Here is a 23,080-nt window from a genome sequence, read left to right on the forward strand (position 1 = left end):
TGAGAGCTGAATTCAAGTTTAAGAATTCCTAAAGCTAGAACTAGAACTGGTCTTCCATCTCCAACATTCAGGAACCTTTCTCCTTCTTCAAACCTCTTACTGACTTGTAGCCCCTGCAACGAATTGCAAATATTAAAAGGACTACCGGTATCCAATACCCAGGTCGAATTATCACAAATAGAAAAATTGCAAGGTGTTATCATATAAGTACCTTGACTGGCAACTGATTGCCCACTTTTCTTAGGCCGGTTCGGATCGAGGGATGCAATGTAAAGAGGACAGTTCCTCTTCCAATGTCCTTGCTTCTTGCAGAAGAAGCACTCCGCCTTGCTCTGATCAGCCTTTTTATTCTTTTTCTGACTAGGCTGAGCATGGTGCACCTGTTTCTTTTGGATTTTATTTTTTTTTTTCCCTTTCTTAAAGGAGCGACCCTTGGATGAACCTCCCACTAAATTCACCGTCTTCTTAAGAAGTTGGTGATCATTCTCAAACGTCTGTAGTAACCCCAACAATTGGTGATAATTCACTACAGGTTTCGTCATACGAAAATGAGTGAGAAAAGGACGGTATGATCCAGGCAATGAGTTTAGTATGGCATCCTTCCCCAATTGATCATGAAGGGGAAAGCCAAGAGAGCTTAGACGCTCGATCAACTCAATCATGTACAGTACATGATCAGTTACCGAGGTCCCATCTTTCATTCGGGCGCTGAAGATGGCACAACTAGTTTTGTGCCTCTCAACGTCGTCAGGAACGCCGAATGATTCATTCAACACTTGAATGATATCTTCCGGCTGCGTATTCTCAAAACGCCTACTAAACTCATCACTCATTGCTGCCAACATGATGCATCGAACAGTGATCCGGTCACTGAGCCACTTCTGATAAGTGTCTCTGGCCGATCTTGATGCATTAGCAGCGGGCTGCTCAGGTGCTTGATCCGTTATCACATAAAGGATCCTCTCATGCTCTAGCACTATTTTCAGTTTCCTATGCCAATTATTGAAATTTGGACCAGTCAACTTGTCATTGTCCAACAATGAGCGAAGTGATAAATTAGTGGCCATTTCTGCATAAAAAGAAAATTTGGCTATTAGTATATGAATTGACTAAACACAGTAGACTTGGACTTTAGTCTAAAGATATTCCCACTATTTTATACAAATTGGTAGCCTCTACCTCTAATTCGAAAAATTACTCCTAATTCTTTAGTGGGCACTAGAACCCAATAGATCCCATATAGGCCCGAGTGTGGCTCGGCCAACCCATATGCACCTATTGGTAGGTTCTTAACCAATTGCTTCACCAAGCAACTTCTAGTGATGATTTTGCCCTAGGTTTTCCGGCAGGCGTGTGGCGCCTCCACCGAATACCCTAGTCAGATCCAACCATTAAATGATAGGGTTAAGTCTAATCAACTAATAGACGACCAAGCCCGAGTGTGGCTCGGCTCACCTGACCGCCTATTGAAGGTACACTTAACTCATCATATATTGAATGACAATTCCAATGCTTGATAAGTACCAGGCGTGTGGCGCCTCCAATAATTATCAAAACATTGGACCCATTATCACCCAACTTAATGGGAGACTATGACCTAGTTATCTCCATAACCATTTCATTTTAAGGACCTAATAATTTTAGAGGATTTCATAATTAGGATAGATGAGAAGATCCGGTTAGTCTAATTTCTCCCACTGACTTCACCAAATCAGATTAGACTCAAACCGGTTAAGGAGACACCTAAATCAGTCATACTGATTTTCCTTAAGGCATGGGCTAACTCGAATCATTAAGTGATCCAATCAAAATGTGATTGACCATGTCGGCCAGGTAAGTGAGATCGGTGGAAGGGATATGCCATTAACTCGACAAAGACGAATCAGTGCGAGTAGCTCCCAATTAAAAACCACCGGTCAAAACTGCCAAACTTACCTTAGACACCGACTGGTTAATCAATTTCGATTTGATTACTCAAATGACTCGGGCTACACCTCTGAGCCTAAATCAAGTTCCATCTTGGTCTAATCAAAGACATGGAATTGATCAATCTACAACTATTGTATTTAACCTAGAGTTTTCTTGACCTAATCTAGTTACTACTTAATTAGATTTGATCAATTAACTCTAATTAGACCATGTTTGATTCTAACCTTAGGTCTAACCCAATCCTAAGAACTTGATTCAAGCTAACCCATATGCCCAAATAATTATGCAATGTCAATTAATTGAGTTACAATTCTATTTCATAACACTTAATTCTCAATTAAGTTTAGACTTATGAAAGTTTTGATCATTGCATATTTTTTTTTAGTTACATATTAATTACAATCTTTCAGTTCTTAAAACATATTTTCATATCTGAGTTTTTGTAATTAATCACATGTAATCAGATTTAATTCATGTTTAAGTCATTATGTTTTATGTTCATGCATCACATATACACAACAACATGAATTAATTCAAACAACATACATCTTATGTATTTATTTTTTCACTTTTATTTTCAGATCTGATTTGTTCATTAAAATCAGAGATCATATAAATCATAAACTTTATTTAGATCTAATCTAAATAATATTATAATTTCAGATTCATTCATGTTACTAATCCTAACACAAACATGCATCATATGCATCCAAAATTTTAGATCTAGTTAATCATGCATAATCAGCAATTAAATCAATCATAGAAAATACTTTAGATCTAATCTAAGCATGCTCATGATTTCAGATTTAATTACAAAAATTAAAACATAAAAGTTTAAACATGAACCTGGCTCTGATACCACTGAAAGTGAATCCTAGGTTCTTCGGTGTTTAGCATGCTGAATTTTTTTTTTTTTTTGAAAACCATGGCTGAACCTGATCGGGTTGCCTACGTACCCCTTCATAAGGGGGATCAAGCCATACGTAGTTCTTTTTAAGTTTTAAAACGCAGCGGAAAAACCGAATCAAATAATTTAATTCATGCATGCTTACAAGATCAAATCTAGAAATCAGCACCTTAAGAACATATATGATTATGCCGGAATCGTTTAAACAATTATGCTAAAACTTTTATGCATGATTAACTATCAGATCTGAAACTTAAGAACTCTATTCCAATTAATCTCCGAATATCCATCGAATGGATTCTGGAGATATCTCCGTGAGGAGCCCCAAAAGAGGGTAAAACCTCGGAGAATTGGACCTAGACCTTGACACCATAATAAATGATTAATGCTAGATTAATACCTTTTATGATGGATGAAAGTTGTGAATCTGATTCTTGACTTCGCAGCCACGCACACGAATGGCCTCTATGAGAAGTACACGCGAAGTCCTGAAGGATCTTCTTCCGCAACAGTGCTAGCAGCTGCAGAACACTTGAAAGCTGAAATCTGCCCGCCGGGATTCAATCAACTCTTGATCAATCGTCTTGAAGCAGATAGAGATGAAGTTTGTAAGGGAAGTAGAGGACTCAGATCTGATCTTGAATCTTCTAGATATTCACCCTGAAAACCCTATCTAAAATGGAGAAGAAGAGGAGGAGGAGGCGGGTGAGGAAGAAGGCTGCAATGGATGTGTTTTTGGTGCCCATGTTTGACCCCTTTTAATGGCCTCCGAATTTTCATTCAAAATTTGAAATTTATTTTCAGAAAACCTCTTTTAGTTGGCACATGCAAAGGAATAGGAACAACCCAAATCAGATCTCAACCAAATCTGATTTAAATTCAAATTTTAAACACATGTGCAAGAGGGAAGGAATTTGAAATCCATGCGGCAAGGTAAAATACTTCATAATTTCGAAATCACCTCTTGAAATTCGAATTTAATCCATTCAAAAACTCAGACGCCACCTTGGCTGATGGTTTGAGTGATTAAAATCATTTAACACATTGCTTAATGTTTGAATTTAAATTCAAATAACAAACAATGTCGCCATGTGTTAAGCAATGGGTCCATGTGCCATGCAATAATTTTGGTTTATTTAAAATTCATGAAATCCAATTCCATGTCACCAATAATTGCCACATCATCTGAGCCTAATCTCCTTGGGTTGCACCTAATCAAATTTGGTCAAACCCGAATTAAAACAAAGCAATTTGGTTGAACCCAATCTAATCAGGTCAGACCCTGATTGAGCTCAAATTGAATCCAATTCAATTTTGGCTCATGCAAAGTCAATCAAATTGAATTATTACTTTGTGTTGGACCTAATTCAATTAGGTCAATCCCCAATTAAGAACAAATTAATTTAAAATTAATTTGATCAGCTTAAGTTCTTTTTGGTTCTAACCTAATCCAATCAGGTCAAAACCCTGATTGAGCCCAAACTTGAATCCAATTCAATTTGGCTCATCCTTAGCACAATTACTCAATCAAATTGAGTTTATTAGTAATTTAATTACTAATTAATCCTTCAATAATTACTTTAATTATTTTATAAGATAATTTGCCAATCAAATTGACCAAATTACCTCCGAATGATTCTTAATCATTCATCAGCTTTCTTGATCAATCAGGAATCTTCTATGCGTGTGACCTCATAGGTTCGAACCTAAGCCGGTAGTATAGGAACAATTTTCTACACTAATCGATGTGACCATCTAGCAATGGTACCCGACGTCCGGATAGGTCGAATATATGCGAAGCAAATATTCTGGAACCCTGAACTATGGTTACTGTATAATTCAATCCCTTTGACTCCTAATGCCAGGATGACTTAGAGCTCACTGTCAACCCTATAATTAGTACATCCATTATGTGATTAACTTTAGATATCCCGTGACTCCTCACTGGGATTATCCTGGCCAAGGTTTTGCTAAATTGATCACAAGACATTATCTCCTGTTTTCAGGAGGGGTCAATTCCATCTTGACTCACAACTGACTACGCAAGTACTTGACTGCACCCAGTGACCTTCCGTCACTGAATTAGAAATTCAGGTAGTCCGGTACCAAAGTACAGTGAGTTGCTTGCTAGTCACAGGTTGCGGTCTCAGGTCAGAGGGCCAAACTTATACCCATATCCACTCGGAACATCTCTCGACAGTAGAGTGTTCCGGAATTGGTCACGTTTAGTGAAATGTACTTCTACACTTCACTTGTGTGGCATACCAGTGTCTCAACACTCCTTGGTTAAGAGGACAACCAACGTATATGTCACACAACGACCTAATCTCGATAATGTTGTCGTCCTAGTAACAACATATCATTTCGTCGCAAACAAGTTTAAGGACTCAAAGATAAATCCTCCTTTATCATAACATAAGTCCTAAGGACTTCATCATATAAGAATTCATTTGAAGATGAAATGATGAATAATGCCAAATAAAACTTTATTAATTTGTCAATTCATTTACAAAATTCAATCATCAATATGCTGACGATTGACATTTAGGATACAAATTCCAACAGAGAAAAGTGTGGTCAAAGAAAAAAAAAAACTTCTTGTTTGGTTGAAGTTTTAAAAAAAGAGAGATGAAAAAGTAGCATTCTTATGAGAATAAGATTTTCATATTTTATAAGAAAGAAAAACTCATGTAAGATATGAAAAAGCTATTTTTCTACCAGTTAGAAATTGAGTTTTTTTTTTCAAAAGTATCCTTAAGCTATCAAAATTCATAGACAATATCTTTTTCTTTATTAAGTATATAATAGGTATTTCATATAACTTTTCTAAATGTTTAACTAAATATAAGCCACTTTGAGAGGTACCACTTTTTTTTGATACAATGGCTGCTCACCCTATTCTAGTATAGGTACAACAAGCAAAATCAAGAGCAACAATCTGACAAAACTGCGAAGGAGAAATATCTTGGTCAGTCCAGAGAACCCCTTTGAAGTGCTATGTTGCATAGGATGCAACCCAGTCGGAAGCCCTATCATCTTCCTTTACACATGCACTGCCTAAAAATCACTACAATCTCTCACCATCCACCGAATGTTGCTGAGTAGAGGAATCACATGCCCCCTCCGCCCCTCCTCGCACAATTACTTGATCACCGTAGTCGAGTCGCCCTAAGGATGATACGTTTCGCCTTCAGCCACTGTGTCGCGTAGGAGATACCTTTCCATGCTGCCCTGAGCTCTGGCCCTATAGCTGACAGTCCGTCTGTGCTTCGCCCCGCCCGCAGCAATAACTTGTGAGTCCTGACTCCTGATCACAAAATCCACTTCTGCTATATCTCCATCACCAGTAGTACTACCATCATAGTTCAACTTAAGATGGCAAGGAGGTGGGGGCTCTCAAGAAACAAGGATGAACCTGGGCGCTGAGTCAGCAAGGTGAGAGTTCTAGATGTCCCTGACCATCCTAGATAAAATCGTCTCTATAGCCTTGATGATCTCAGTAGCCTGGATAAAAGCCCTCTCTACAACACGCCTCGGTGCCTCCCATCTGTCATCAAACACCCGGGCATTCCTTTCTAGCCATATATGATACGCCAAGTAGGCACTCATCACCCCCCAAGCTGCCATCCTCGGGCTCTGCATAGCCTCCATCATCTGATGGAGAAGGTCCTCAACTGATTGAGTAGTCTGAGGCCAGGCCAAGGCAACCCTACTCTAGATCTACATCGCCCTCAGATATCCAAGTAAGGCATGGCTAATAGACTCCTCGTCCGGACACCATACACGAATCGGCATAATCCTGACACCCCTCTTCGCTAACACACTCCTGGTTGGGACCCTTGTGCATTCCATAGGAACAAAGCCACCCGATGATGTATCTGCATCCTCCAGATCCATCTATCGTCTAACTGCCTGGTAGCCTCTCCTCCTATCACCACCTGCAAGTCGGCGGCCCGCACCTTAGACCTACCTATGGCCGCCCACACCATCCTATCTGCTGTACCCCCCATCAGCAATAGAGTGGCCATGACCCTTTCTGCCAGGTGCTCCCTGAAGACCTCCCTGACCAGCGACTCATGCCACCTACTCCGATCCGGGACCATCAGATCGCTCACCCTACAACCCTCCAACCTCGCTAAGTTGACGAAGGTAGCCACTTGGTACAGCAGCTATTCAAGAACCCACCTATCCTCCAGGACTTCGATGGATCACCCGTCCCCAACCTCCAATCTGATTGCAGCTAGCAACGCCGATGCATGAGTGCAAATGTCCCGACACATAAACGAGTACTGCCGCCCAGCCTAAAAATTCGCAGCCACCGTAGAGACTTCATATTTTGCTCTTAGTAAGGCACTCTATAGTCTCTCAGGTTCCAGCACATATCTAGCAGCATGCTGCAGCACCAGTACCTCCCGCCTTGCTACCAGTGATTGGATCCCCAGGCATCTCTGAGAACTGGCTGACAAACCACCTTCCACGCCATTAGGTGACACCCCTTCTTCCCTCCTGTCTGCCCCAGATAAAGTTCCTAAATAGCTGCTCCACAGACCTCAAAAGTGATACCGGCACGTTGGTGTTTGATAGCAAATAGATTGGGATCGAGCTAAGGACAAATCGTACCAATGTAATTTTGCCCATCATTAACAATGCTCCCACCTGCCACCCCTTAATCCTCCGTCTAATACTAAGCTCAATATCACTACACTTCCTACCGCAGAGGCGTCGGCCCGTGATAGGAAACCTAGGTACCTTATAGTGCCCTCATGCTCTCCCACTCGTAGTATCTCCTTGATGGATGCTTTCACTTGTGGCTTGGTCTTCGGGTTGAAACTGATGGCTGACATGGTTCGATTGACATGCTGATCAGACACGACACAGTACTCTCCCAGAATCCTCCGTATAGTCCACACTGCCTGCCTCATAGCCCACACCAAAAGCAGACAATCATCGGCAAAAAGCAAATGTGATACATGAATGGTCGCCGCCCCTGGGCTGTATGCCTCTAGGGCTCTGGTCTCCACCGCATGTCGAAGTGCTCTAAAGAGCGCATCCTAACTCAGAATGAACAATAGTGGGGATAGTGGATATCTTGTCGCAGTCTAATTGAGGACTCAAAGAAGTGTGTAGGCGTCCTGTTGAGCAATAAGGTAAAGAAAGGAGACCTAACACACCCTATCACCCAGCCTATCCAATCCTCATGAAATCCAAAGCTTACCAGTGAACACTGCAAAATATCTCAACACACCCTGTCATAGGCCCTTTCCGTATCCAACTTGATCCCCATGAGACTCCTCTAGCATGAGGCTTTTTGTAGATAATGTATGAATTCGTAGGCAATAAGGATATTATCGGATAACTCCGGCCTCCGACAAAGGTACCCTACTCTAGGCTAATAAGCCTCGGAAGGATACACCTCAATCTGGCCACTAGTACCTTCATCGTGGCCTTGTACAGGGTGGTGCACAAACTAATCGGCAGGTAGTTACCTGACTCTGTAGCATCCTGCCTCTTTGGGATAAGTATGACAAAGGACTTCTTCCAATCTGCCCGCGTCATACCTAAGCTAAAAAATTGCTGGATGGCCCCCACCACATCCCGTTTGATCAATGGTATGTATCTCCTGAAGAATATGGGTGAGAAGCCATCTGGCCCTGAGGACTTGTCCACAGCTAGGGACCAAAATGCCACCTAAATCTCATCCGCAGTGATCGGTCTGATCAACTCTGCATTCTCCTCCTCCGAGACTCTGGTCAGTGGGAGTTGTACAACGTGCTGACCCTACTGCTCACCTGATCTGTCCACTGGCCCGAAAGAACTGTTAAAAAATCCACCTAATAGCATCTGGATCCTCTATAGTCTGCCCATCCTCGCCTCTGGCAACTTTGATCATGTTCCTCTGCCTCCGAATAATCGTCGACTGGTGGAAGAATCTGGTATTACGGTCCCCTTCCCTAATCCATTATATCCTAGACTTCTATCTCCATAGGACCTCATGCTGCCGTGGAAGGGAGTAATGCATGGATAATTTGCTCCTAAGCTCCCCCATCTGCGACTCCATCGGTCCTTCCTCCGTGTCACTTTTTTATCACCCATCAAACTTATTAAAACTGCTTTTTTTTTCGGATATTATATTTTTAGATTTTTTTTTTTTTTGAATATTTCAGTGAGGCCCCTCCCCACTACAATTTCACGAATATGTGAGCGCACACCGCACGTTCCTAAGGTTAAAGGAAAGGGGGTTTGCGCCGCTAGTAGGCACTAATTTCCGCCGAGGGCAAGAGGAGAGCAGAGCAGCGACGCAGCGGTAAGATGCCAGCGACCACGACGGTAGTGGGAGCCCTACTGGGGCTGGGCACGCAGCTGTACTCCAACGCCCTTCGCAAGCTTCCCTACATGCGGCGTATGACCTCTTCCCTTTCCCCTTTTTCCCCTCCAAACCCTAATCCCATTTCGTTGACATCAACTTGTTCTCCGATTCGTTTTTTTGGGATTACGATCTCTAGTTTGAGGGGTTTGATTGGATCGCAGACCCATGGGAGCACTTGCTGGGGATGGGGCTTGGTGCCATCTTCGTGAACCAGCTCGTCAAGTGGGATGAGAAGTTCAGGGAGGATCTCGACAAGTTGCTCGACAAGGCCAAGGCCGCAAACGAGCGCAGATACTTTGGTTCGTTTCCGATCCTGCCCCCCTATCTCTCTTTATCTCCGATCATTTTTTCACGTTCTTCTTTTCTTAATTTCCCCCTAACTATCGAATGCAATCTGAAATATCATCAGTTTTTCTAAAGAAAGCTAAAAGATGAGTTTAAAAAGGTCACCGGGGATGCTAAGGTTCTTGATTCATCCGCAAAATAAAACTTATCAAGGAGATCGTTAGGGGAAAAGGTATGCTTGCAATGGATGATTCCTTTGATAGATATTAAAGGGAAAGGTTATGATAATCTAACACATGATTATAGTGGTAGATGCCAAGTTGTAGATGATTCTGGTTAGGCAGTAAGCCATGGAAGATGATGTGGTCTCCGTGAAATCATCACCAGCTCCATGCTATCAAGAGTCAGCTTAATGTTTTTACCTGACTAGTGAACAAGACCGGATAATCATACTTCTACATAATTTCAATTTGCTAGGTTCCTCCAAGGGCCTGATAACTTCTAGCACGTTGAGAATTAAGATCTGCAATGCTAGCAGGGAACAGGTACATGGGCAAAAATAAAGGGAGAATGTCAGGACTTATTGAAGTATAGAGGGAGGGAGAGAAAGAGGAGGGAGAACACAACATGTGAACTATTCTAAAAATATGTGATTTTAATTCGTAATGCCTTTTAAGTGCTTTCATGGTACTAGATGGAAGAGGGTTTTAATGTATCAATGTCACAGCAGCATCAATTAGAGAATAAACGTTGCATGTTGATGAGTCTTGATTTGCTGTCCTAAATATCAGCATGGGCTTGTCAGGTCCTATTTTCTTCACTTGTTTTTAGCCCATAACTAACTGCTGAATTATTTGTGAAGAAGAAGAAGAAGAAGAAAATGACGCAAATAAACAACTTCTGGATCATATGTGAATTTTAATGTGCTATGAATTTTAGGAATCTCACTTATTGCTAAACACAACGCAACTGTGAACTATTCTAAAAACAACTCATTTGACTACGCCTTCTAAGTGCTTTCATGGTACTAGATGGAAGAGGGGTTTAATGTATCAATGTTGCAGCAGAATCAATTAGAGAATAAATGTTGCATGTTGATGAATCTGAATCTTGATTTGCTGTCCTAAACATCAGTATGGGCTTATCAGAGCCTATTTTCTTCACTTGTTTTTAGCCCGTAACTAACTGCTGATTTATTTGTGAAGAAGTAGAAGAAGAAAATGATGAAAATAAACAAGTTCTGGATCATATGTGAATTTTAATGTGTTACGAATTTGAGGAATCTCACTTATTGCTAAACAAAACGCAATTGTGAACTATTATAAAAACATGTGATTTTAATTCATGATGCCTATTAAGTGCTTTCATGGTACTAGATGGAAGAGGGGCTTTATGTATCAATGTTGCAGCAGCATCAGTTTAGAGAATAATTGTTGCATGTTGATAAATCTTGATTTTCTGTCCTAAATATCCGAATGGGCTTGTCAGGTCCTATTTTCTTCACTTCATTTTAGCCCATAACTAACTGCTGTTTTATTTTTTTACAAACCTTTCCTTTTTCTTTTGTCACATTTAATCCTATATCGAGTTAAATGAACCATGACCTCGCATGTTGTATGCAAACAATCCAATCAACCTACATAGCAAGATTTTAAGTATCGACTAAAGTTGATTGCTCCAATGGAAACATTGATTTTGGTTGAAATTGAGAGAAATCGACCTCCAATATTGGGCTTTGATGGTTTTGGTTAGTTTTGATCAAAAATGACCAAAACCAATCATAGATAATACTTATTAATTTTTTGTCTTTTAATGTCGTTTTGAAATCTTTTTTTTTTATTTCTTAAAAGTATATTTGTGTAGTTAGTATTAATTATCAGTCATTTTTACTTTTTTGAGTTGTAAGAGAAGGGTTATGACTCTCACGGAAGACTTTCTTGTCCATGTGTATTACTCATCCTGTTAATTTCTTAAACATTTTTACTCTTACCAATTATATTTATGAATAAATATTTATAAAATTTAAAGACCCATCTAGGTTCCAAAGAGATAAAAGTAGTTAGTGACAAGGTTTACATCAATAAATATATTTGGCATTAATAAAAATGTCCAGGAATGAAACCAAAAAGACAATAACCACCAGTGGTTTTAAACCAGTGACTCAACCCAGCCATTTTAAGGGTTGGGTCATGCCCTTACTAATCACCAATTTGAATCTATTGAGTTGTGGTTTGATTGTAATCTAATTTCACCTTATTCCCACCACCTTAAGAGCCATCTAGTCACCCTAGCAGACACTCCATCGCCCACCTTACTACCGCTCGCCTTTCCTGATGAAGATCTTTGTTAAACCATTCTCATTCCCTAAGTCCTTTTACTAGGATTCATTGTCTCCATGACTGTTTAAAATGCTGCGTACAGAATTGAAGCACTTGACTATGAGCTTGCGATAATCCCACCTAATGGAGGTGGTGTACACCCTCATAGCAAAAGAAGTACATGCCCAATTAGAAGGGTATTTGGGGCTGATTATGGTGGCAACAAGGATGTGAGGACTTGAATGCAGATTTAATGAGAAGAGATGGCGATTGCCTCGTCATTTATTGGCTTGGAATGCCTATGGCGATGAGATTCACAAATTAGTAAAAGAAGATGGATGAGACACACTTAGGGCTGATGTACTGGGTGGATCACCATCCCTGTTCCTCCCTTCTTTTTTCCTCTCACTTTGAATTCATCTTTGTAGAAAAAAGAAAATCATGCTTCCCAACATGGAATGCTGGTTATAAGAGCCCCCAACTTGGGCAGTTCAAATGGTTGAACCATTTGGTGGTCCGAATTGGTTATTGCAGATAGGGACGTGATCGACTGACATTCTTTTGTGGGTGGGTCGACCCTTCTAGGTTTTTAGATGCTAAACAAAACAGTGACTTATGCATTTGTTGCTTTATTTGAAACTTTAAGTGCAGGGCAGATATAAATCATGCCTCAAAAGTGCTGCTGTTAGCAGTTTTCTTTTTTGACAGCTGTGCCATGGACTCGTAAGTGATAAATCTAGCCTTCAGTAATCACTCTCTTATGATTAAACATAGAATTATTGTAAACTTAAGAACACTGGAATTGGAAGCAATTGAAATTTAAAATAGATGTACAAGATTTACATTTAATCTTATGAAAATGGTTCTTGGAGACTATGATTATCCGCATGAATTCTCTCAGGAGGTTTTGTTGGACTTGGGCAAACCTTCTCCTTTGATGACAAAGAAGCTGATATTATCTTGAAGGTGGCCGTGGCATTAAAAAATAGAAGGCCGCTCTTAGAGCAAGCTGATCGCTCCTCCTTGGTGTTTGTTTTGGCTAGAAGCTTACTGTTACCTTTGCTTATTTCTTTCTCTTTCCTCTATGATTTTACTCACTTGGAATGTTCAAGAAGCCGAAGCATCTGAGAAGCGTCGTGCTTTTAAAGAGTTTCTGGTCTAATCTAACTGTGATATTTTTTCTTTGCAAGAAACTGAGACTGCTTGACCTTCCCAATCCTACCTGAAGTCCATTCAAGGGTCTTGATTTGATGTTTTGTTTTGTCTAGAATCTATAGGTTCTTTTGGAGGAATCCTAATAGGTTGGAACATTAGAATGTTTTCTCTTCTATGATCCCACAAAGGAATCTATTCCCTTACACTTGAGTTGCTGTGCAATTCCCTTTGTCTGACTTAGACCTACATCATCGTTTATGGCCCAAATGAGAGAAGCCTATGCCTAGACTTTTGGAAGGAACTGTCAACATCAGAGATGAATTTCTTGATATATAGGCTTTGGGCGAAGACTTTTAACATCACAAAGTCTCTGGTTGATCATAGAGGAAATCCTTAGAGTATGAAGTATAATTTGGAATTATGTGATTTTATTGACGAGTTACGGTTGCTTGATCTTGACATCAAAGACGTGATTTTACATGGAGTAGTCTACGGGACAGGTAACTGGAGTGCTTCTTTCTCTCAGCTGAATTGGAAGATAAGTTCGCCTTCACCATTCAGAAGGGCCTTCCTAACAGCTGTTCAGACCATATGCCTATTGCTCGAGTTCAACCTCCATTTCAAGAAGTCTATTATCTTCCATTTCAAGCATTGGTAGACAATGGAATTAGACTTGGACATGTCATCAAGAACAACTGTATATCTGTCAGAAGCAATCCATGTGTGGTACGAGGTTGGGTAGAAAACTTTAGAAGGTGGAGTGCTGCTCATAGACAGTGGACTGCTGCCAAGAAGACTCGAAATCAACAGATCATGATGAAACTTATCTGGAAAATTGATTGGCTTGATAAAAAGGAGCTTGCAGATCTTACCCTTATTGAGATAACTTCTAGAAGAATCCTTAAGGATGAACTTAATGAGATTTATGATAAAGTATAATTGTTCTAGAGATCGCATTTGTGACTGATTATTAGAGGATCATAAGAACCTCATGTTCTTTCATAAGGTAGCTTCTGGCACAAGTGTAGAAACATTGTTGCTTCCTTAGATGGTATGAAGATGCCGTCTCAAGAGGAAATAGCGGAAAAATTGCATCACTTCTTCAGCAGTCTATTCTTCTTTAGGCTCCTCCCCTAGCTCCACTAATTGGAACTTATTATATGGGCAGCCTTCTGTTGATTTGGCAGAGCCTATTAAACCGTGCATTGTTGAATAAATCAAGGCAGCAATCTTTTCATTGGGGAAATCCAAAGCCACAGTTCTGGATGACTTCCCATTTTTATTCTTTCAATGATACTGGGGTTTCCAGAAGATGATCCCATCACTCTCTACGAGTTTTTTTCATGCAGGAACTCTCAATTTGAACAGGTTGAACTCTGCTTATTATATAACTCTTATTCCCAAAAGGGAGGGATAGCTTTCCATGAAGGACTTCAGACCAATTTGTCTCCTTAGTAGCCTCTGCTAAATCATAACTAAAGTTTTGGTTTCAAAGCTTGGTAAATTTCTTCTTGTGCTTGTCAATGATGCCTAGCTTGGCTTCATTGAAGACGAGTAACTTCTGGAGAATTTCCTTACTGCCAATGAGATAATCTCATACTGTAAGAGAACTGAGAGGGGTAAAGGGGTTTTTTGCAAATTAGATTTTGGAGAGGCCTTTGATAAGCTGAAGTGGTTGTCATTTGGATGTGCTCAAGGCTAGAGATTTTCTGGTTAGTTGGATCAATAGCAAGATTGGGGGGAGGTTTGTAAGAAAGTCATCTGGCTTTTCCGATGAAAGTCATCTAACCAAGCTGACTTGATTCCCTCTTCGCCACTGAAAAGCATTCGGTTCGCTAGATGGGGAATCTTTCTGGCTGATGATGGTAGAACCCACTTGGAATTGAGTGAACGAACTACTCTGCACATCCTTGATTGGAGTTCTAACTAATGGTCACCTCAGGAGTTGAATATCATGGCAAAGAGGAGTATGGCAGCATGATCATTTCTCTCTAGGTCTATTCATCTTGGCTGCCAATGTTCTCCCTGAGCTTTGGCAACAAGTTGGTTTAGCAGCACTGTCACGGCTTGGAAAATGATCACTATGTTGGATCCATTTTAGCCCTCCAAGTTGTAGATGATTCTATCCTCTTATATAAAGGTACAACCTCAAAGTTGATAGCCATGATGGCCTTCTTCTCCTCTAAAAGTGTGACTAGCCTCATGATTAATTTATTGAAGAGTTCTATTGTTGGTATGAATATTGAAGAGCAGGAGGTGCAGAGGTTTGTAGAGCTATTTAATTGTCAACCGGACAGGTTGCCATTTGTATACCTAGGTTCTTCATTAAGTGCATGGTTGCCTCTTCTAGAGAGTGGATTCTAGACTACCTTCATGGAAAGGAAAACAGCTTTCCTATGGTGGGAGGATCACTCTACTGAATGCAGTTTTTATGGCACTTCTGACTTACCGCATGGCAATTTATAGGCAACCTAAATGGGTTCTATCTTGAATTGATAGAAGAAGGCATGCCTTTTTCTGGAAGGATAAAGATCAGATAAGTGGTTCAATTGCATTGTTAATTGGTCCCATGTTTGGAAATCCAAGGAAAGAGGACTCGACATCAAAGATTTGGAAGGTCGCCTTACTCTCTGAATGGGCTTGGACATTTATCCCCAGGGTCCGCCGTACCAGGTCCGGTAGGCGACCGGTTGCCTACCGGACCGGTACGGTTCCGGTTCGTATCGAAACCGGGCGGTATGAGCCAGGAAGCTATTCTCCGCTGGAGCCAGGGAAGAAGAAGAGAATCAGAGAGAGCGCGGGGAAGAGAGGGAGGGAGACCACCTTCGGCCGCCATCAGAGAGCCGTGGAGGGGCGTCGGAGGCCGGTGGGGGGCGGCGGAAGACGGGGGAACCCGCGGGGGCATGACGAAGGCCGTCGAAACAGGGGACGCGGCCGCGGCCTCCGCCGCGCCCCCGTGGGTTCCCCCGCCCCCCGCCGGGCTCCGCCGGCCCCCACCGGCCTCCGACGCCTCTCCGCGGCTCTCCGATGGCGGCCGAAGGTGGTCTCTCTCCCTCTCTTCCCCGCACTCTCTCTTTTTCTCTTCGTCTTCTTCGTCTCCGGCACGGAACCGGCCTGTACTGGTTTCCACGGCTCCGGCATACCGGTAGCTGGCCGGACCGATTTGTACCAGTCGGTACGGGCTAGTTTGGCATACCATGTTTATCCCTAATAAAGATACCAAGTGGAGTAAGCTACTACTTGAGATGAAATTTAGGTCTTAGAAGCTTAAGGAAGAACCTTGGATTCTCATCGATATCGAAGCATATTGACAGGTCTCCGGATGCCTTTTGGCCTTCCCTCGTGTTTGATTGGGACATAGCAAATATGTAAGCTCTTGGGAGGATGAATGGCTGTCCCCACTTCTTCAACTCGGATTTTAAACCCAAAGTTTCCATAGCGTCCCAATGGTGATGGAGGGAATTAAATTGGTCAATTGATATTAATAGGCTGCTAAACTTGGTGGAAGCTGATGAACTGGAGGACCTCATGGCTTACTCTGACAAATCACATCCTCAAGAGCCTCAGATCACTCCCTTTGGAAGCTAACAAGAGACAGGAGTTTCATGGTCATATTCCTTGTATGAGTTCATAACAAAGGAGGAATCATCTGCCCCTGTTTGTGGAAAGCTGCGGTGCCAAAAATGTCAAAACATGCACGCAGTTAGCCTTGGAAAACTGATTACATACCAAGAAACTTCTTGCTAGGAAAGGTTGGGTGGTGGATCAAAACTACTTCTGTGGTGCAGCTGTCAAACTTGTGAACCACATTTTTGTTCAATGTTTTTTCCTCTAGAAGCCTATGGATTGTCATCAAGGATAAACTGAAGATAGGTAGAGCAGCATCTCTTTCACATGGACCCATTAGAGAAGGAAGAGGTTGCCCAAGCCATTCTGAAGATCCTGGGATCAACTACCACTGGCTGTTGCTGGCAACTCTGGCGAGAGTGGAACGTAAGGATTTTCCTGAAGAAAAAATCATCTAGTTCTATCCTAGAAGCAGCCATTGCCTTGGCTCGCTCTTGGAGAGCCTTATGTGTTTCCTAAAGTTTAATCTCCCGCAATGAGATTTTGGACTGCTTCTGGTCTTACATGGCACCCCATTGTATTATTCTATTCTTTTTCAAATGATGGGGGGTATCCTAGATATCCCCTCCTTTCTCTCTGAGGAAAATAGAAGGCTAGAGTTATCAATTAATTATGGAGAAGATTTTGAGCTGATTTCGTGAACTAAAGGGTTTAGAGTGATTGTACGGGTTTCTTCTATACCCCCTCCTTTCTCTCCAAAGAAAAAAGAAGGCTAGAGTTATCAATTAATTATGGAGAAGTATAAGGCTTTGAGCTGATTTCATGAACTAGAGTGTTTAGAGTGATTGTACAGGTTTCTTCTTGCCCTGCTAATACTTTCAATATATTGGGGTTGATTTTCTGCAATAAATGACTAAATGAGGGGTTTATGCTTATTGTTTTGGGTTTGGGAGTATTATTGATGATGTTTGACTGGTTTGCTAAGTTTTTGAAGGTGTATGTGGTTTGCTATCTTTTTTACATAAGATGGAATTATGTGTTTGCTATCTTTCAGGGACATTCTTGAAAATAGACTGGTCCTTATGTTGATTATTTAAAGCTAACTAATTTGAGCTAATTCTATCAAAATTGGCTAATGAGGAGGTATTGTTTGGTTTAATATCTTAATACTTTATTGCTAAGCATCTGATCATTCTGTAAATTATGTCTGATGTTTGTTTTGTAGACCTAGCTACAATGGGATTGATAGATCTCATCTCACTAGGAATATTGTAGTACATGAAAGTTTTGTACCCTTTAAGCTACTGTAGGAGCATGAGGGAGATATCAGCTAAAAAACTCATGTGAGTGATGCCTACATAAAAATTTCTTCATTAAATATCCAATGAACTAAATGCCCCTAATGTAGGTAACATCCAACTTGACTTGTGAAGTGGACAAATTAGTCATATAATTCTCTCATTAGTAGATGAGGGTATGCTTGGGGCACAAAAGCTTTGGGATCTCACCTCCTTCATTGGTGAATTTATGTGTTAGGGTTCTGACCCTTATTATCACCTATTGTTATAAAATCAAAAGTACTCTACTTTGATCGGAAATCAATAATTCCATACAATTATTTGAGAATAAAATTTTGTTTTTATGAGGCTTACCTTGAATCATTCATTAATTTAATTCTGCTTCATATACTTTATACTCATCCATCAAGTTTATTATGGGTCATTCATCAATTATTAAATTATTGTGAATAAACCCATCATAAAAATGATTTTTTTTGATTTTTTTGTTGAAATCTTTAGTAATGTTATAACATGTGCTGTAGTAGTCTTAGATAAACTTGCTTTGCTTGTTTATCAGATCCGTGAAGGCCAGAAGCTGACGATTGTAGTTTTACTGATGAGACCATTTTGTAATGGCTTTTCATGGTAGCTTGGCATGCACCAAACTTAACATTGAAAAAAATAATAATTAAAAATAAATAAAAATTGCTCAAACCATTGCAATTTGCTGCTTACTTTGGAGACACATCTTAAGCAATTTCTCTGTCATAGGGTTAGATGTAGCAATCCTGCCCTTGTATTATGGGCAGCTAAAGAACTTGGTTGTTTTGTTGTTTATCAAATTAGCTCAACAGTCATTATATTCTTTGCCCATTGTTTGGTACAAGTGGATTTCCCATGACTACCGATTGATCAAGCTATCTTCTGCTGAAGATAGGGCTGGAATCATGCTGGGTAGGGCCACACCCCTACTTGAGCACAGCCCGTAAATTTTTTCGGCTTAGGGGCTGGGCCTAAGCTGGCATTTTTTCCTGAATCCCATCTTGAGCCTGAGCTTGGGCATTGCCCGAGCCCCAATCGGGTCCATTCCAAATCAGCCCGCTTGGTTGAAAGGCTGGGCCCAACCCAACTTGGCTCAACTAGCCCAAAATTCTTCTCCTGATTAACCCAAAATGCTCAGCCTGACCTGAAAGACTCTTAGCAAAAGATCAATATTAAATGACCGTAATAGAAGCTTACACATTAAACTACAACCAACACAGCTAGAGCTAATCAGTTTTGTAAAGGAAGGTTGTTGATGACTCAACTACAACATGATTTCTCTTGAGAGAATTTGGGCCAAGATTGGGTCAGGTTCCAGGCTCAAGCTTCCAGTCAGGCGCCGGTCAGGCCAAGCAATGATGGAGCTTGGCTGAAAATTCAGACCTTATTTTTAGGTCCAAGCTCAACCCATACTGTCTCGGGGCTGGCCCAAGGCCCAAGCCAAAGTTGGGCTGGCTGGGGCCCATTTCCAGCCCTTGCTGATGATGAGTTCTTGGGACAGGCCCATTGAAGTGACTGCTTGTTTCTCAGTAACATCTGCAAAATAAGCAATAAATAATATAACCACAAAACTGAATCAGTCCGTACTACTAGTCAAACTGGGATTGCTGGCACCTAATCGATCAGCTCCTAATATGGTTATGATATAACGGTTATGCTAAATTCTAGCGGCTTCTCTAGACCACCTAACATGGTTTTGATCTTATATATGCCTGCGGTTAAAATACAGGTGGTTAATGTGATAGTCTGTTGAACTTCAATATATCCAAATATCACAGACCAAGGTGACACTTAAGGAAAACTTGTTTTGTGGTAATTGAATTACTTTGTCAAAACGCCTCCTGTTGCATGACTGACCGGATGTTTCAGTGTTTAGATGATGAATGCTTGATAGACTGAATTTAATGTACTTTTTACTTTCATTTCTCCTGTTTGTGAAATGATTTTTCATTAGATAACAGGATCATTTGTGAAGATTTATATTATGCTTTTATGCTTTCAGTATCCTGTAACCTAGACTTAAGTTATCTCATCTTGTTGCAGATGATGATGAAGATTAGTGCTTTGAGAGCTATGGTTTGCCAGTTGTTTGTTTGCAACATGGGGGCAGGACTCTCGTAGGCATTATCACATCTTTCTTTTTGAAAATTGCCATATCCAGCAGTGCTCGTGCAACAATTTATCGTACACTCAATCTCTACTGTGTGTGAATTTAAGATCTTGTTTAAAATAAGCTGTGGGTTCACAGAATTTTAATTAATTAATGGACAGCTATTGCCAGCAGAATGGTTTTTCAATGCTCTTCTGAAATCAGTCAATTGCTAGCATGCAATACTTGCAATCCATTATTCATGGTTGGTTGTTGCCCAATCCAATTTGTGGTTTACCTGTCTCTTACCTAAACCAGTTCACGCATACTGCATCCAGCGGCAAGAGGCTTTGTTGCATATCCTTATTTGGAGCTCTAATCTCGAAACTGTTTTGAGGCCTCTGGTGTGTACTAAATGCAGATGCCAAAATGTTGCAAGAATTCCATGCCATATAGAAAATTTGATCACATGGCCCAGAAAAGAACACTGAATTTTCTTCGGGGGCAAGTGCAAGGACGCGCGTGGAAACATCCTTGACGGTGATACACGACGCCCTATAAAGAATTCATTCCCCGGTTCTTCGATGCCTTAAGGAGAACGGCCAGAAGTCTGAAGCCAATCTAGGCCCCGAAAAAAAAAAAAAAAACCTAACCCTGCAGAAAGAATGCTTGCTAGAGAGTTTTCGGTGGGAGATGTTTCGATTCTTTAAGTTAGAATAGAAAGATAACAGTAATGAAAAGAAAAAAATTTCAGCATAATGTGGTTACGATATTGCATAGTGCATGTTATTAGATCTTCCGAACTACCTCTTTATATAAGAGAGTCGGTTTTGTCGTTACCTGAGTCAGCATGCACCAATGGTCAGGTGGTGGCATGTAGTATAATCTTGACATGGGCGGTGTACGGTTTCGACACACATTGGATGCAAAGCTCATGACGGTCAATTGCCAAAACTACCCGTCCTAGTCGGCACGTATCGATTGGCTCCTCGGTCGGAGGTGAAGCTGTTCATCTCGGTCAGTTGGCACCTCGGCTGGGGTCGATGTTACCTTCCTCGGTTTATACCGAGATTGTCGAGGTCAATCTGGTCCAAGTTCAAGATATCTAACGTTTCTCATATTAGAAATATTAAAAAAATTATTATTCTATATAATGGACAGTAAGTTAATAAAAAGAGTCATCATGATTGTATGATAAAAGCATTGTCTATTGCCATGAGTGTTAGCAGTCAATGTTCAACTGCCTACAAATATGCCACTAGAACATGGAAGAAGTTGGAGTAATAAAAATTGGGGGGCACCAGGACATCCTCTTTTTCCCCTTTAACAAAAGAAGGAAAAGATAATTACAAACAGTTCTTCAAGAAGGTGTCCAAAAAAAAAAGTTAGGGTGACACAAGGACATCCCCTTTTCCCCCTAACTGTCTCTCTCTCTCTCTCTCTCTGATTTTGCTTATGATTTTTTTTTCCATTCATGCGAACTGATACGCATTGGGACGTCATTGGAGTTGAGCCACCGAACCCAGGCGTCTTTGTACCGTTTCTGTTCTACCGGGGGAGAGGGAGGGAATGTAGCAGCGACTCAATTAGAACGCTGTACATAAAAATATAGTAGAGTGTGATGTTTTGTGCCTTCAGTCTACAAATGTGTCTACGAAATGAAAACGTCCTAGCTACTCCAATTTACAAGATGCACTTTGGAGTGGGACGAATCATGGGGAGAGGAGATTGGTTGTTCCTTAGCTTTTGCGTTTATGAAGCGGCTATTTGGTAAACCACCCCTCTTTGACTCTATTTTCTTTATGCTATCATCTGTAAGTGCAATGCTAGCCTGATGATTGAGTTCACCTATGTCTTAAAAGATTGCTTAGCTAGTTACCCTAATTTATGCGTTTAAGCTACTGGCTCCTTGGTCCATTTAATAAATTTTCGACAGAATTAAACTTCGACAAACATAATAACTTGGTTTGTATACATCCTCTACTAGAGGGAAACCGATGAAGGTTAAGTTAGATTCAGGCTCAATTTGCAGCATTTGTACTTACAACAATTCTGTTGCTGGAAATTGGACCTAGTGGCGACCACTGGCTGAGAAGGAGAAGCTCCAGCAAGAGTGGCAGGTGGCGGTCAATCGGCGGGCTGCGTCCTCCGGAGGACCTGCAAGAAGCCGGTGACCGGGGTTTCCGGCGTCGGCCCTCCGATGCTTAAGTTAGAGGAAGCTAATGTGAGGAGGGAGAGAGATTATCTCCTAAAGTTTTCAGAGTTCGCACCTTTCTCTAAGAGGTAGGGGTTTCCCTTTTATAGAGGAGTACAGGATTACCTGTGATGTGACGGGGCAAACGAGTTACCGTTATGATTGAGCACGATCGTGTGAATTAATGCATTGCCGTGGGAGATCAGGCTGGAGCCAATAAGTCGTCGTGGATGATCGGACGTAGTCGAGTATATATATATATATATATATATATATATATATATATATATATATATATATATATATATATACACACACATATATATGTATTATGTATATATATGAGATTAGGATGGGCGAATTTTATTACTCTCTAGTTATAACTGTCATATTTCTTGAGAGCCGACACTAATCTGAATTAAACTTATGCCTTCTAGCCAAGCTAAACTCATAAACTTGAGAGAGAGTTGGTGCTCCTGGTGGCTAGAGATTGCCTCGCTATGACGCTATCATTCCTTTGGCTGAATTGCATGGAGCATAGGAAGGGATTAGATATGCAACAAGGACTCTTCGGGCCAGTCATATTATTTTTGGAGGGAAACTCAAGCACTGTTATGGGATGGTTGAGGATGGGTTACCATTTCCCAGATGCTCACCCTCTGCTATTGGACATCTGGAATGCTATTGGAGATTTGGCAAGTTTTGAGGCCTTTTCATGTGTATTAGGAGACGAATAGAGTTGTATCTATATATGTATATATATATTTTCCATACATACATACTTCCATCCTCAGTTATCATCTGCTCATATATTTTCTATTTTCTCGAGTCTTATGAATCCGATAGTAAATTTCTGCCATCAGATCATTCTAATAGCGAGCTTCCCTTTAACAGTATCCTGCTTCTAATGGAAGCGTTCTGTCGTCCAGTGTAGTATCACCACCAGC

At 40.9% G+C, this 23,080-nt stretch overlaps 1 protein-coding gene across 2 annotated transcripts; it reads left to right on the forward strand.

The window, feature by feature from the left end:
* Positions 1-9,026: 9,026 nt before the first annotated feature.
* Positions 9,027-20,147, forward strand: LOC103713532 (excitatory amino acid transporter). Of its 2 annotated transcripts, none has more exons than XM_088704320.2 (3): positions 9,027-9,236; positions 9,365-9,502; positions 9,613-9,653. In XM_088704320.2, the coding sequence occupies exons 1-3, from the start codon at positions 9,146-9,148 to the stop codon at positions 9,636-9,638; spliced, it is 255 nt and encodes an 84-aa protein (XP_088560446.1). In that variant the 5' UTR covers positions 9,027-9,145; the 3' UTR covers positions 9,639-9,653. The 2 variants fall into 2 exon arrangements, with proteins under 2 accessions (XP_088560446.1, XP_008798715.1); XM_008800493.5 differs by lacking the exon at positions 9,613-9,653 and adding an exon at positions 19,894-20,147 and having other exon boundaries at positions 9,032-9,236.
* The last annotated feature ends 2,933 nt before the right edge of the window (positions 20,148-23,080 follow it).

The sequence above is a fragment of the Phoenix dactylifera genome, chromosome 9 (genome assembly GCF_051530095.1).
Source record: "Phoenix dactylifera cultivar Ajwa chromosome 9, Ajwa_hap1_PhDact_Kaust_v1.1, whole genome shotgun sequence".
NCBI classification, from domain to species: Eukaryota; Viridiplantae; Streptophyta; class Magnoliopsida; order Arecales; family Arecaceae; genus Phoenix; species Phoenix dactylifera.